Source organism: Mirounga angustirostris, unplaced genomic scaffold (genome assembly GCF_029215605.1).
Source record: "Mirounga angustirostris isolate CCGP_5_RB_7025 unplaced genomic scaffold, mMirAng1.0.hap1 SCAF_3, whole genome shotgun sequence".
In the NCBI taxonomy this organism is placed as follows: Eukaryota; Metazoa; Chordata; class Mammalia; order Carnivora; family Phocidae; genus Mirounga; species Mirounga angustirostris.
Window position 1 is genome coordinate 118,763,245 of NW_026991711.1, and position 16,339 is coordinate 118,779,583.

At 40.4% G+C, this 16,339-nt stretch overlaps 1 protein-coding gene across 9 annotated transcripts in view; it reads left to right on the plus strand.

The window, feature by feature from the left end:
• Positions 1 to 16,339, plus strand: part of FMNL2 (formin like 2) — a 307,166-nt gene that overhangs the window by 168,673 nt on the left and 122,154 nt on the right. For all 9 annotated transcript variants that reach the window (XM_045868856.3, XM_045868857.3, XM_045868855.3 and 6 more), the window contains one exon: positions 4,844 to 4,927. In XM_045868856.3, the coding sequence (XP_045724812.1) occupies positions 4,844 to 4,927 (84 nt within the window). The remainder of the gene's footprint in view (positions 1 to 4,843; positions 4,928 to 16,339) is intronic.

The following is a 16,339-nucleotide window of genomic DNA, read 5'->3' on the forward strand; positions in this document are numbered from 1 at the left end:
AGATTAATTGTTATAGTTGATACTGATCTGAATTTACTGGCAGTAAGAACAAAACAAAATGAAATTCTGGTTCCGAGATTTATTATGTGTGGCAGAAGAATGCCTAAGACATCGTTTTTCTTTTTAGGGAATTGTTGCTAGCGTTGACCTTGAAGATTTTTTTCCTCATGAATTCTTGTTTGGAAGATAATTACTAATGATTAATAGACATTATCACTGGGGTTTTATAATAAACAAAAGCACTTGTTAGTGTATAGACTTTGTTAATAGCTGAAGCCTAAACCCTGAATCAATGAAGATATTTTCAGACTGAATAATATTACTGAATTAGTTTGCTTATCTTTTATTCAGCAACCTGCATAGTGTTAACTATTTGCCATATACTGTGCTAGACATTGGGTTTAATGGAAGAAATTGTCCTTGAAGTACTTAGTCCAGTGGGGAATTTAGGTGGGCAAACAGGTTTACTGTGCAAGTTGCTATAATGGAGTCAAGTATATCATTCCACTGGAGCCCGAGAGGGTATGTCTTCTAGAAATAGTTGGAGGGTACGCTTAACGACTGAGCCACCCAGGCGCCCCTGGAGGAGGGTTCTTATGATACGTGATATTTGAGCTGATTCTTAAGTTTGCCTGGTTGAAAGGAAGGAAAGAAACAAGAATGCTCTTGGATGCTCTAATTTATTTTAGGTAGGAACTTGTATAGTCTAGAAATAAATCACTAACATCCACTAAACTTTTCAACTCAAATATCCTATGTCTTCAGTGGATGTTTGGCATGCACTTGAGTGCAGGAACTTCATGATTAAATTCTCTTCTATTCCTATAGTGCAAATATTCTGGCCATGGTCAAAGTCCAGTAAATACTGGATGGATTGATGGATGAAAAGAAGGAGAGGAGAGCCTTATGTCACAGATACCACAAAGAACAGATGAGGCAGAGTTGTCACTGTGTGAGAAAGACTTGGAGGTTGATTTACATTTCAGTCCAGTAGAAGAGCAGTCCATTTTTATAGGCAGCAACGGGACTTGGAGATAGAGCCAGTGTTTTCCTCAGAAAGTAGCATGGACTCTTAATGAATTACCTGCAGAGACCTTTAGCTAGGACTCCAGAGTCCTGCCCTATGTAATAAAAAAGGAATGAGTTCATTCTAAAAAAAGTTTTAAGGGCAGTTATTACGAGTTCATCACAACATCCCTGGACTCTAGCTAGCCTCTGTGGAGTGTCTGCTTTTAAATAGAGTCCCTGTAGAATTATTAAGATGTGCAATGTATGCCTGAGCAGCTCTGAGGCTTGACCTGTGGAAAGGGTTATTGCAGATGCATGGCGAATGATTGCCAAGTGCGGTATTGGCACTTGACGTGTTGACGCGGAGTATCTTCTTCAGACAATAACTAGTCAGCAAGCTCAAAAACACTTCTTAGGACTCTTCTTATTCAGAAGGATGCAGACCTTTTTCTCGGCCTACTTCGCTGTTCTTCAGGATGTCTCAGAGCTATCTCAGACCTGAAAAGAGTTCACTTGGAAACCTTATTCTTCACCACCTCCTCCATATCTTTCATTAAATGGATAACCATTTATCTAGTGACTCAGGGTAGAAGCATAGAAACATTCATCTGTGATGTCATCCCTCAGTCCTTAAATCTAACCTGACAATTTCCGTTAGTGTTTTTGACATCTATCCACCTTACTTCATTTGATGTGCCGTTGGCCTTGTCCAAGCCACCATCATTCATTTGAACCATTGGCCTCGCTGCTTCCACTTTGGCTGTTTCTAATTGGATCTCCATGTATACCCAGGGTAGTTTTTGTGAAATGTAACTTGATTTTGTCATCTCATGCTGACAAAGCCTTCAATGGCTTGCTGTTGTGCAGTAGGGAAAATAAAAGGTATTTACCCTGGCCTACATGGCTGGGCATGATATAACCTTGACTTAGCTCTCCAGCTTTATCTTTCCCTCCTTCCCTCTCTTTTACTTTCTCTCTGCCCACAATAACTGTCTTTCGGCTTTTTGCTGTGCCAAGCTCTTTCCTGACTTAGCATCTTTTTGCTGTTTCCTCTCCTCAGTACGCCGTTGTCCGCTCTTGACCTGGCTCAGTCCTTCTCATTGGTGTTCTTCTTAATTGTTAATTTTTCCTAAAGGGTCTTTCTAGATTGTCCATTCTAAAGTTGCCTTCTGATAATCTCTATCAAGACTTATAAGAGTTGAAGATGAGTTCTTTTCATTTGTATCTGCCCCACCTTGATATGATGCTGGGTTGGAACCATAGCTCTTTGGTTCCCCACTGTGCTGTATAGAACAGAGCTTGTGCAAGGCTGGTGCTTCACAAACATTTGTGGAATGAAAGACCACTTCTTAAAAATAAAATTTGGTCTAGATGGAAAGGCAATAATAGGGCCAGCATCTAACTCCTGTAGCAGTGTTTGCAAACTGATCCCACATGAGTGTCTAGTAGATACTCACAAAAAGTTAGTTACTGTCATTTTGCCTTGCTAAAAAAAAAAAAAAAAAGTGGCATTTTTAGTGTCTGTTTTGGGGAGCCTAACAGACTAAGTTTAGATTGTGTTCTCCTGGAAAGCTGTCGAACTTTGAGCCAGTTAACCAGGGTCTCCCAGGTCTCCTTTCCCATATATAAATTGAGGAAAATTACATCTCATGAGCTTGTTACAAAGATTTACATGAGATTATGTGAAGTGCTTCATACAGTGCTTGACACCTTGGAAGAGTTCAGGCATTCTTTTTTCTTATCCCCTTTATATCTCAAGAGATTAATAAGGATTCAGAAAAACTCATTTAACTTACCTCATAATCTCACTGTTTTTATTTAATGCATAATCACACCCAAGAGCATTAACATGGAGGTCAAAATCAGTTTAGGGGGAAATAATCCATCTCTAGGGTACAAATAAGCAATGATGGACTGGTTATTTAACGGTCAACAACATTGGTTTCCCTCAGAAAGAGACGTGGAATTCTCCTTTGCCTTATCCCAGGGGTGGTGGTTTAACATTGTAAAATTGTAATTACAGATAAATGCAAGTAGTTATTTTTCTTTCTAGTTCAAGAAAATATGCTGTGGATATAAGTGGTATGAAAACATTTCCCCCATTTTAGATATTTCTGGGGAGAAGCCTTGGCAATATCATTGAAAACTCTGGACTCCAAAGCTCTTCTGCTTATATTATCAGCTTTGGGGGCAATTAAGAATTTTAATTTTTTTTTTTTTTAAGATTTTTTATTTATTTGCGAGAGAGACAATGAGAGACAGAGAGTATGAGAGGGAGAAGCAGACTCCCTGCTGAGCAGGGAGCCTGATGTGGGACTCGATCCCGGGACTCCAGGATCATTACCTGAGCCGAAGGCAGTCGCTTAACCAACTGAGCCACCCAGGCGCCCCAAGAATTTTAATATTCTGAAGGCAGGTTGTTAGATTCAAATGGTTTGGGTTCAAATTTGTAGGTGGTCTGTGACTACCACATCCTCAGGCATACTACTCTGGATGCTAAATTGAGTTTAAAGGAAAATGCTTGAGTTACAGCTATCAAAATTATCAAAGGTTAGCTCTCTGCCATTAAGTTAGAATAGCTCACCCATTCTGGCCTCTATTAAATTTATTTCACTGCATGATAAGAGACAGTAACTGGCAAGTTGGATTGCTTCTCTGTAGGTCGTCTCTTTCAGAGAGCTAGGGGCTCTAGCATTAAAATTTGAAGACCTTTGGATTTGTCTACCAAAATATCGACCCAGGCAAGGATCTGTATTGTGTATTTAGGGATAGCTATGATTTAGAGCATTGATACGAGGTGATAGAGCAATTAATAGACATTGACTCCTTAGCTCAGTTTAGAGCATGGAAACTTTAGGGAGGCCAAGGGAATGGACATGAATTCCTTCTGGGACTCTCACTCTGCCCTGTTCTGTGGCCAAAGATCTCACCTCAGACCAAAGCCAAGTATCTTGAAGAAGAATATATAATTCTTCATTTGGGACATGGGACTAAAAACATGTGAATGTACCTGGGCGCAAATCCACAACCAATACTACGGAAGGTGTGCTGTGTTGACAGAGGGAGGTTTATATGAGTTCTGACGTCTAGATGTCTCCTTGAGCTCATGGTCCATTTCTCGCTGCAAACCCACCATCATAAACAATATAGCTAAATGGAGAATTACGGTTGCTAATGTTAACATATTTCCCAAAGGAGTGCTTTTCATCTCACAGAGGTGACAAAAACCACTTGCACTTTTTTCATTTTTTTTAAAATTTAAAAATTTTTAATTTTGCAAGGTGTTTTTCCCCCCCTTTTGTTTTATTATGTTAACCACCATACATTACATAATTAGTTTTTGATGGTAGGGTTCCATGATTCATTGTTTGTATATAACACCCAGTGCTTTACTTAAAATTACTTATCAAAGTAAACATTGATGTTGTCTATCAAAGGTTCTGGTCATTGAGTTTTCGTTTGGTGTTTTCTGTGTCTGGTGGGGCAGTAATGCTTTAAAAAGAAATTGGGGTTATATGCTTTCAACTACTGAGTAGAATGGGAACCTGCTCTTAAATGAAGAAATAATGCATTACCTTTGGTGAAATGCAAGTCTGATAGTTCAAAGCAGACCACCTCAGATGTCCCAGCATAAGACTTCAGAGCTTCTCTAGTCCTGTTAAACTGATGTAATGTTTAAATGACCTCTCTAGGGCATTTCGGTTTAATTAGATGCCAGGAATTGCAAAGAAGTCTAAAAGAACCACTGTAGTATTCTTTGGTCTGCCTGTGAGTTAACTCCCCATTAGCAGCCTGTTGTGGAATGTGACATAGCTCTTTCCTTTTCTATTTACAGAATGCTATGAACCTACCCCCGGACAAAGCCAGGTTACTGCGGCAATATGATAATGAGAAAAAGTGGGAACTGATTTGCGATCAGGTAAGACACAGTGATGCTTTCATCAAAAAATAATGAAAGGAGAGAATCAGATTTCCTCCCTAAATAATAGTAGACTTTTTCCAGGATACCTGTGCGTGGATTTCTGTTTTGGGCCTTCCTGTTTCTTAGTACAAAAGGTAAAGCTAGAAAGTGACTTCTTTTATTTGTGCATTATTTTAATTCTCTCCTTTATTTTCAAGCATTTAGTTATTAGATTTTCTGGGAAATCTGGTCAGGTGGGCAAACCAAATTCAGATCTGTTTTGTTTTTTTGTTTTGTTTTGAGACAGCGTGAGTTTGGGGGGGGAGGGAAGGATAGAGGGAGGAGAGGGGGGGAGAGAAAGAATCCTAAGCAGGTTCCATGCCTGGTGTGGAGCCTGACGTGGGGCTCGATCCCATGACTCTGAGATCATGACCTGAGCTGTAATCAAGAGTCGGACGCTTAGCCAACTGAGCCACCCAGGCGCCCGTTTTTCTGTTTTATATAGCAGTTTATGCTCCTTGAATAATGCAGGTCCTCTAGTTTAATTGGCTTTCCTATTCATGTATATTGTTGTATATTCATTCAAGAAGGTGGATTGTTTATAAAGAAACATCACTTGGGCTGATAAATTATTTCAGATTTTAGCAATTCTTCAGGTGTTTTCATTTTATCATTAACTCTTAACTCAGATTCTTCAGAGAGATATAAAATAAAAGTGAAATTCCGCATTTTGTTTCTGTCTGCTCTTCTAATTCTTTACCTTAGAGGTCCACTGGTAAGACTTTGAAGTATTTCCTTTCAACTTTTGAAATGTTTTTGTCTTAAAAGTTTTGTCTTAGAAACCCAAAATATGTGGATGTACACACCCTCTATTCTGTGTCTTGGTACATTCATCATTTCTACCCTATTCTTTCAAATGGTATGGAGTATTCCATTGTATTGATAGTAATTTCTTTGGCACTTTGTTGCAGGTTGGTGTGGGCTAGTTGCTGTATTCCTAGGGTCAGTCTGTGGCTACCAGGCTCTGTATGTTAGCTTTTTATGTTGGGCCATGAGCTTCAGGGTGCCTGTGTCTCCTCCACCTCCCACCACCCTGAACATTTCTGGTGAGTGTTCTAATTCCTCCTAAGACAGCTCCCACAGGTTTTTCCTGTGGGGACAGCATGTATCAGAGAAGCAGAGGGGTTTTTTATTGCCCACAGGTAGAACTATTACCCTAAGAAATTCATGCCTGCAGTTGACACGGAGCTTCTAAAGCGTTCATTGTGTGTGGTTTCTCCTTAGCTCCTGAACTCAAACAGTAATGAAATGATGCTAAAAATCCTCCCCTCTTTCTCATGCTATATTTGAGTATCAGGAGTAGATAGAAACTGAAGAGGAAGCTTATTGCTTATGTGACCATGATGCAAAAGCGTAAAAATCTTGCTGACACCTAGACTCTCCTTCCTTGAGAGTTAATTTTTCATGAGTGTTGTCTAAACCTATTACTGCGAGGAAAATGATTTTACAATGATGATGAACAGAGATGATAGGGATAGTTAATATAAAGGAAAGGTAATCGCACAAATGAGGGAGGTCCAACGGGTGTGAAAATTCTAGTATGACAGGTTATGACAGTAACACAGACGAAAGCAGCGTCAGTGGCCATTTTGTTAGCCCTGTGAGGAAGAGCTGAACCTCCCTCAGACCTGTGGGATTTACAGGCCATCAGGCTGCTCTGCTCCTTTCTAGCTTTATTGAATTGTTAATTAAAAAAAAAAAATTATTTTTTAAGATTTGATTTATTTGAAGCGATTGAGTGAGCGAGAGCACGAGTGGGGTGAAGGGTAGAGGGGGGAGCGGACTCCGCGATGAGCAGGGAGCCCGATGCAGGACTTGATCCCAGGACCCTGGGATCATGACCTGAGCCGAAGGCAGACACTTAACCGACTGAGCCCCCCAGGTGCCCCAAGTTAATTTTTGCCTCTCTAGTAGCCAGAGGGCAGATTGCTGCTGATGGAGGATTTCTAACAGCTGGACTCTTCCCTCAGCCCAACAGGGGCTTCATAGGGTTGATGGTGGGTCTAGAGGATCTTGGGGCTGGGAGGGGAGCAAATTAGCTAATTATGTTCCTCATTTTCAGATCCCGAGTTCAGCTTATTATTGCCCTTAAATGTTAATGTGCCACGACATGGAGAATTTAGCCACTGTATCTGTTCCTTTCTGGGCGTTACTTTAACACGTGTCGAAAGCTCCAGGCTGGAGTGCCCTCAGTTCAGAGATGTTCTGGGTGATTTGTTAATAAGAGTGACAAATAATTATTATTGCCAGTGGCCAGCATTTACTAAGTAGATTTTTCTTTTTTTTTTTTAAAGATTTTATTTATTTATTCATGAGAGACAGGGGGAGAGAGAGACAGGCAGAGGCAGAGGGAGAAGCAGGCTCCCTGCTCAGAGCTGGATGCGGGACTCCATCCCAGGACTCCGGGATCATGACCTGAGCCGAAAGCAGACGCTTAACCGTCTGAGTCACCCAGGCGCCCACTAAGTAGATTTTTCTTAATAAGAGCTTTGTGTTGAATTTTTAAAGCAGTCCTTTGTGTTTGTAGCCCCATTGGACAGATGGAGAAAGTCATTGCTGAAGGTGACAGAGCTGTGACAGAGTTGTCCACTGGTCAGGTGGCCTACATAGTCTGATGGTGGAAAACATGCACATGCCGGGGGCTGTCTGCTTACGCACTGCTCTCTGCTCTCTTCCTCACACAGTGCTCAAGTGTGTTAATGAGCGACCAGAAATAAGGAGAAAATACAGTCTGTCTCTGTTTCTCTGGCTTGTGATCGGATAGGCTTTCCTGAGAGGGAGAGGAGGCCGGGAGCTATAATGTAGGCATGGAGCCTCACCTGCCCGCATTCTCACTATGGTGACCTGTCATGTTTGATGAGTCAGTGGTCAGTTCGAGAACTGTAGCCAGCATATGTCGCATATGGGAGGCCCATTGGTGTTTCATACACATAAATACCATTTCTCATCTGTGTGTATTTGTGAGGGGAAAGGTTAAAAAAAAAAAAAAAAAAAAAAGCATGAGCCGAAAGCATTCATAGTGTACTATTCATATGGTAAGTGTAATGTATTGGTGCTTATTGATGGAATGTTTATCTTGTTATCTACATGGACCTTGTCATATATTTGGTACCTAATCTCTATCTATCTATGGTACCTAACCTGATAGTTCCTCAAAGTATATTTGCTTTTAAAATTCTAATTATATGAAATATCCCAAACAGAAAAATCCATAAAGAAAGTAGATTAGTGGTTGCTGTGAACTGGGGGGGGAGTGACTGCTAAATGAGTGTGCATGGTGTTTGGCTTGGCTTTGTTTTGGTGTGATGGAAATTACACCAAAGAACTTAGTGGTAGGAATTAGAGAGTGGTGATGGTTGCATAGCCTTGTGAATAGAATAAAATTGTATACCTCTTTCAGAGTGTGAATTTCATGGCATAGGAATTATATCCCCAAAATTGCTTTTGCAACAACCAGAGATAGGTTGAAAAGAGGGGAGGAGAATTTAAGAGAGATAACAATGTTTGTGTGGATCTTTTTGGATTCCAATATGAACAAACTAAAAATACTTTTTTTTAGGGCGCCTGGGTGGCTCAGTTGGTTAAGCAACTGCCTTCGGCTCAGGTCATGATCCTGGAGTCCCGGGATCGAGTCCCGCATTGGACTCCCTGCTCAGCGGGGAGTCTGCTTCTCCCTCTGATCCTCCCCCTCTCATGTGCTCTCTCTCATTCTCTCTCAAATAAATAAATAAAATCTTAAAAAAAAAAAATACTTTTTTTTAGAAAATTGGAGAAATTCCTCCAAAGAAATTAGTGGATGGTTCTAAGAAATTATTGACTTGGTTAGGTTTGATTTTGGCATTGTAGTTGTATAAGAATCTGTCTTTTTAAAAAAATTTATTTTGTTATTTTTTTATGTTCAATTAGCCAAGACATAGTATCTTTATTTTTAAAGCAATGTGTACTGACATAGGGATAGAATATGACTGGACTATGGCTGTCTTCATCAAAAGAAAACAGAAAAAGGGATAGATAAAGGAAATGTGGAAAATCTTGATGATTGTTGAATCTTACCAGTGGGATAATGTTGGGGTCTATTATAGTATACTCTCAACTTTTGTGTATTTTTGAAAATTTACAATATAAAATTAAAAAATAAAGTATTTGCTACAGCTACATAATCTTCATTTTTTTCTTCAGCTGTAAAATGTAGTTAATATTAACTTTTTTTTAAAGGGTTATCTGGCCGGCTCAGTCAGTATCAGGGTCCTGAGTTCAAGCCCCACATTGGGTGTGGAGCCTACTTAAAAAAAAAAAAAAGACACAACTAACATTTTAAAATTATTTTGAGGTTTGGAGGCAATACCATGTAAAGTTCATGGACTAACATTTGGCACGTAGTAGGAGCTTCATAAATGGTGTGGCTGCTTCTGCTCCTTAAGGGCCCAGATATTAAATATTAATTTTTTATTTTTTATCTTTATTATTATGTTCAGTTAGCCCACAGAATGGGAGAAGGTATTTGCAAATGATATTACCGATAAAGGGCTGGTACCCAAGATCTATAAAGAACTTATCAGAGGCGCCAGGGTGGCTGAGTCGTTGGGCGTCTGCCTTCGGCTCAGGTCATGATCCCAGAGTCCTGGGATCGAGCCCCGCGTCGGGCTCCCTGCTCTGCGGGAAGCCTGCTTCTCCCTCTCCCACTCCCCCTGCTTGTGTTCCCTCTCTCGCTGTGTCTCTCTGTCAAATAAATAAAATCTAAAAAAAAAAAAAAAAAAAAAAAGAACTTATCAAACTCAACACCCAAAAAACAATCCAGTCAAGAAATGGACAGAAGACATGAACAGACACTTCTCCAAAGGAGACATACAGATGGCTACCAGATATGAAATATTGGTGCCATTATTTTATCATTAATTTGTCTTCAAAAGATTCAGGGAAATTTACTGTATTGAATCTATCATCATATTTTACCTAAATACAGTTGATGGTTTGAATGCATGTTGTATGATGCTGTCAGGAAAAGCCATAGCTATAGATTTTCTTTCTTTCTTTCTTCCTTTTTTTTTTTTTTTTAAAGATTTTATTTATTTGTGAGAGAGAGAGCATGAGAGCACAAATCGGGGAGAGGGGCAGAGGCAGAGGAAGAAGCAAACTCTCCACTGAGCAGGGATCCCGATGTGGGGCTTGGTGCCAGGACCCCGGGATCATGACCTGAGCCAAAGGTGGACGCTTAACCGACTGAACCACCCAGGTGGCCCAAGCCATAGCTATTGATTTTCAATCCAGAAAATACCAAGGCAAACCTTGTGTCTTATTTGTGAAGTCTTAAAACAATGACTGTGGTGGGTTGTCATTTGTATCTGACAATAAGACACTCCCTGATCCTGATGCTTTGTGCCCAAATGCTATATGGAATCCAAATATTAATTTTATTTCTTATTAAGCAAATAGTGCAGATACATTATTATCATAAGATATATAGTATAGGCAGAGTGCTCAAAGTGCACAAAGTGAAATGGGACTATTACAGAAATTTAATTCCCAAGGAAGTATATGAGCAAGAATATTGGAGGACTTCTGGAGAGTTTATTTCAGGTTTTAGTTCCAGTGAAGAATTGTCGTGTGAATGATATGAATCACAGAACTGGTCATGTTTCTCCTTTTTTTTCCTTTGCTGCCAGACTGCTCAGAGCCACATCTGTGGTCTGCCCTTACCAAGTACACAGCACCTTAGGGGCACATGTTTTTTTTCCCGGCCTCATCCATGGCTTCATCTCATGATTCCTGGCCACGTTTTCCCTCCACACGGATTTCCTCACTTAAAAACAATCTTGTAAGAAGTCCTAAACTTTCACCAGTTATCTTTTGGAACAAGATGAATATAAAATAATACATTGGGATGACTGGTGAACAAACATTTTATTTGTGCTAATGACTTAACAGATTTTCTATATGCTGTTTTTATATTGAGCAAATTGTTGCATTGTGAACATGATGTCTTTCTCTAAAGACGTAAAGATGGAGGGTCCCAAATGATACTTCATCATGGTGTAGCCTAGGAAAGACAATTGAGTTGAATACAATTCATCAACCTTCTTACACTTTCATATGGTTAGTCTGTCACTTTGTTTTAGAAGTATTTAAATATGTCCCCCCGACTCAAGTGAGTTACTCTAGTAGTAACTGAGTGCCTGGGCCTTGCCTCATTTGTTTGTGTAGCCCCAATACCAAGCTTAGTGCCTGAAACATAAGCAGTACTTATTGAAAGTCTGCTGAGTGAAAGAAAGAAGAGCTAAATGGTATGTTCGGGAGAAAGTGGAGATGGAAGAGGAGGCGGAAGAGAGAAGCAGCTCAGTGCAACCTGGAAGTAGAGGTTTGCTGTTTCTTTATTTTTAGATTTTTAAAATTTATGTATTTTGGAGAGAGCAAAAGAGCAGATGGAGAGAGAAACTCAAGCAGACTCTGCACTGAGCGTGGAGCCCAACATGGGGCTTGATCTCACCACCCTGAGATCATAACCCTAGCCAAAACCAAGAGTGGGCCACTCAACCGACTGCGCCACCCAGTGCCCCATAGGTTTGCTGTTTCCTTATCCTTTGCACCTTCCTCTACTTGTTGGTGTAATTTGCTTGTGATAAGTGAAACTAAACATCACTGCTCAATCCTGGGAGCTCCTTTAAAGTGGTACGTGTGCCTGCTGTAGATTTGAAGGAGTCTATATGGGCATTTCTGCAATGAGGCTCTGTCCACACTTACCCATGGTCAACTGAAAGTCCGGTTCTTTGGCTAATTCTGGAGGCAAAGTAAACATTTTCTAGGAGCTTAAATCCCAAAGGCTTTCTGTAGTAACAGCATTCCGATGATGTCTCTTAGTCCTTTCGTAGGTCACTGCATATATAGAAAGTTGACCTGAGCTTCTAGTGCGTCTCAGTGGTTAAAGTAACGTAGGAGAACTGTCTAACTCTGGTCCAGGTGGGGCTACAGAAGCCAAAGGAGAGGCTTCCTTGTTGGATTTTGGGTAGTGTGAAGTGCATTCCAGGGAACTTGTTTATTGGAGTAAGTGGGCAGGGTTCCCATGAGGACTTCAATATGAGGACTCTGTGGGGACACTGAGGCAGGTTTTTAATAGAATGAGGTGACCATTTGAGAATAAAAGCTGGAAATGTTAGGTTGTTCTGACAACTGCAGATGAAAACCCAGAAGCTGAATAGCAATAAGGGTGGTCTTTCAGTGGGCTCCACACCTTTGCAGAGAGAGAAAGCCCCTTGATCTTGCCCCTTCCTCAATTTTCGGTGCTCCCTAAATGCACACCCTCTTTTGGCTTTGGGGTCCTGGCTACTTTCCACAAGCTTAGGGTAAAGGCTGCATTTCAGGAACTTAAGGATTTCAGATGAACTTTCAGATCACTCTGGAAGAGTTATTAGAAGGGTTGCATTTATTTCAAGCCATTCTTTTTCTTTTCTTTTTTTTAAGGATTTTATTTATTTGACAGAAAGGGAGTGAGAGAGCACAAGCAGGGGGAAGCGGCAGGCCAAGGGGGAAGCAGGCTCCCTGCGGAGCAAGGAGCCTGATGTGGACTTGATTCCAGGACCCTGGGATCATGACCTGAGCCAAAGGCAGATGCTTAACAGACTGAGCCACCCAGGTGCCCCTCTTTTTATTTTTCTACTGGAAAAATTAACATATGCTTGTCCAAAAAAACCCCAAACACCATCTTTATTAGAGCAAATGAAGTAAAGCAAAAAATCTTTTGCCTTTCCCACCTTTTCACTAATTAGTGATGAAACTGAGGTTTAAGAGCATTAATGACAAGCCAGCACCAAGGTCCCCTGGGCTAGTTAGTGAGACAAGAACACTGATTTCCAAACTCCAGTCACAAGTCCTTTGAATTAGGTCCTGTTACACTAGGAACTGGGAATCGGTTTGTGGAAGCGAAACTTGCACTTAGGTAAGTAGCTCTTTCCAAGGCTTCATCCTGTGACTTCACAGGGGATTTTCTTGGAGGAGGAGGACTTATTAGTTCCTAAATGTGTGTCTGCTCAGTGATTAAGTGGAAGTGGTTAGTGAATAATTCAGGACATTTTATTTATTTATTTATTTATTTTTTAATTTTTTATTTTTTTAAGATTTTTTATTTATTTATTTGACAGAGAGAGAGATAGCGAGAGCAGGAACACAAGCAGGGGGAGTGGGAGAGGGAGAAGCAGGCTTCCCGTCGAGCAGGGAGCCCTACGCGCGGGGCTCGATCCCAGGACCCTGGGATCATGACCTGAGCCGAAGGCAGACGCTTAACGACTGAGCCACCCAGGCACCCTAATTCAGGACATTTTAGATGACTAATGCTGATGGTTGTAGATTCCATGAATGTGTCATCCCGTCCCGAAGTGTTAGTGGTGCCACACCTGAGCTTAGTTGGAAAGTTGCCCGGTGGCTTTGCCTGTGTTGATGGTGTGATGTGGGATTTTTGGGGGGTGGTTTGGCATGGCTCGACCTTGCCCCCTGATGGCTGGTGATTGTGTTGCATTATAGCCTGAGGGAGAGGTGGGGGTCTTCCCCCTTCCTTCACTTGCATGGAATGATAAGGGAGAAGGAGGTTAAAAACAAGGAAAACAAAGGTGAGAGTGAAGAAGGGGCAGGAAATTATACCCACGTAGAGTCAGCTTCCTGTGTTAAGCACTTCACGGAGGTTGGATTTCAGCCCTCAAGGCTTGGCTGGCAGCCTGATCAGGAAAGGGGAAGGCCCCTGCTGCCACTCGGCCCAAGCTGAGTCAGGCTGGTGGCGCTGAGATACTCCACGACCGTGAGGGTTGTTTTTTTGTCTTTTTCAACACAACTGACCCATGTCGTTTGAATGTATTTAATCATTAAGAATCCAATTATTTTTTAAACCCTTCGCTTGTATTTCCTAATACTATTTCTTTCAGAAGACAAAGTTACTTTTACTGGATAATTTGGATCCATAGTTAAGCCTATTTGCTGCAGGAATAAAATATCCTAAAAAATGAAAGAGCAACATATTGCTGAGTTTTTTTCTTTCTTTCTTCCTTTTTTTTTTAAACGTTCATGTTGTTGTAAGCCAGATAGAGCTCTACTCTGCCAGGTAACCAAATATTAGTGGATACTGATAAAATAATTCCTGCGGGCCATCAGATTCTAGGTGATAAGGGCTTGTCCTTGGCATGAGGGGTAACAGATGAGTAGCAGCACTGGGCAGGAACAGGGGGTAGCCGGTTGGCGTGTTGGTGGCTGCCATGGTAGTTATTTGAGCAAGCATATGGATCGCAGAGACAGTGGGGAGGAGGTATGGGAAGGATAATGATGTACAGGAGCCTTCTCCTTGCTCCTGCCCTTGCTCCCAGACTCCAGACTTAAATCTGCCCTCCGCCCCTATCCTCAAGTTCCAGGCTTTGATTCTACATTTAGCCACATGAACTTTATTGTGGCTTTACCAGCTGTTGGGTTAGCAGACAGCCATTTCTCCACCCCCTACCCCTTATTCAGTCCTCTGCCTAGCTGATATTTTTACTATATTTAATATTGTTTGATCTTAAAATTGTTTGAATTTTTACCATATTTCCCTAACTGGTGTGTTGAAATGCTATCTAATTTTAAATTATTACTAGGTTTTTGTGATCTGTGTAATTCTTTTAAAGTTCTCTTCCAAACCCTTAGTTGTCTTTAATTATTTTAATACGTGGTCTTCGTCCTCTATGTAATCTTTCTTTTGGCTCTGCATTAGTCAGATTTTTTGTTTGGTATTTTATTTTGTGGTTTTATCTTGTTAGAAAATTCAGTGTGTATCTTATAAAAAAGAATTTCTCTTATAGCCAATAAAGTCATCACAACTAAAATGAATAATAATTCCTTTATACCATCTATTGCCCAGTTCATATTTCCCAATTTTCTGTAGTGTTCTTTCCACCTGCTTTGTTCACATGAGAATCTAGTCCACTATCGATCACACATTGCATCTGGCTGTTCGGTTCTTTAATTCTCCTTGAATCTAGAACAGACTTTTATTCATGATGCTTATATAGTGAGGCAACTAGGCAGGCTGTCTTGCAGAGTGTTTTGTTTTCTGCATTTACCCGATTGTTTCCTAGAGATGTCTGAACTCTCCTGAATTTTCTGTTAACTAGAAGTTAGATGTAAAAGCATGATAGATTGATGTTGAATATCTTTTTCTAGAATATCACAGGAGACATGTGATGTCTGATGTCTCACTTTTAGATAACATTGGTCAGTAGTGTAACTGTGTTTTTCCCCTTAAGCCGAAAGGGATCTGTTGCGTGTTCCTTTGGCACTGTTTGTCTCGTTACCTACCAGCCTTGTGCCTGGTGGGTTTAAAACCAATTGATAATCTTCTGCTGAATCAGTTTCTGGAGGAGTTGCACAGAGCTGATTTTATAATTTCATTTCCCTTCTACATTAAGCCAGCAACTAGAGCTTTCAACTGGGTCTTGGTTTACCCTGGAATATAATTATTCCTAGAATTCTTTCTCTCCCTTTGCCATTTTTTGGAGTATAGATTGAGTTTAAAGGATACCTCAGAAGGTATGACAAATGAGTTTTCTCCAGCTTCCTCCTAAGAGTATCATTGTGAACTCATGGATTTTCAGTCTGTGTATTTCAATTAATACGTTATTATTTTGAAGCTCACACTATCAGTGCTTTGATGTATGAGAACCCTTTCAAGCTGGTTTCTGCACCCTTTTGATGGGACTTTGTTAAGCTTTGAGAGCTTGTTTTATGGTTCAAAACCCATCTCTTAGGCTTAACTTGTACCTTCTTCGCTCTGGACCCTAGAATAAGACGTTTCTCTGTGGAGCCCTATTCTTTTTAGTTGGGGGTGGGGTAGGTATTAGAGGGGAGGATGTGAGAGCCAGTGGCCATCACAGCCGCTGGGTGAATCTCCTTCTCAGTTTAAGTATCTGCACCTTGAATAAAATGTGTAAAAAATATGAGTTCATATCGATTTTTCCAAGTCAATTTTTAATACTAATTTACTTAATTTTTGATTTTATAATTACCACTTTTACATTGAATTGTTGGATTTCTAACATAAATGTAATTTATTTGTCTTTTCCTGTGATATAAAAAGGTTTCAAAATAACATACCCTTATCATTACTAACTAAGACATTAGTAACTAAAATTACTTATTTTTTCTTTCGCAGTTTTGTGTCCCCTGAATGTATCCTATTGAAGATGTACTCAGTACCTGATTTAGGTCACTTTTCTGTTAGGAACTTCCAGTTTAAGTTAAAGTAACAATAGGATAACAAAAAGGTGCTGTGTTAGTTTTTTGCAGCTGCTGTAACAGATGACCACAAACTTGGTGGCTTAAAGCAATAGAAAATACTCTCTTGCGGCTCTGGAGGACACACGT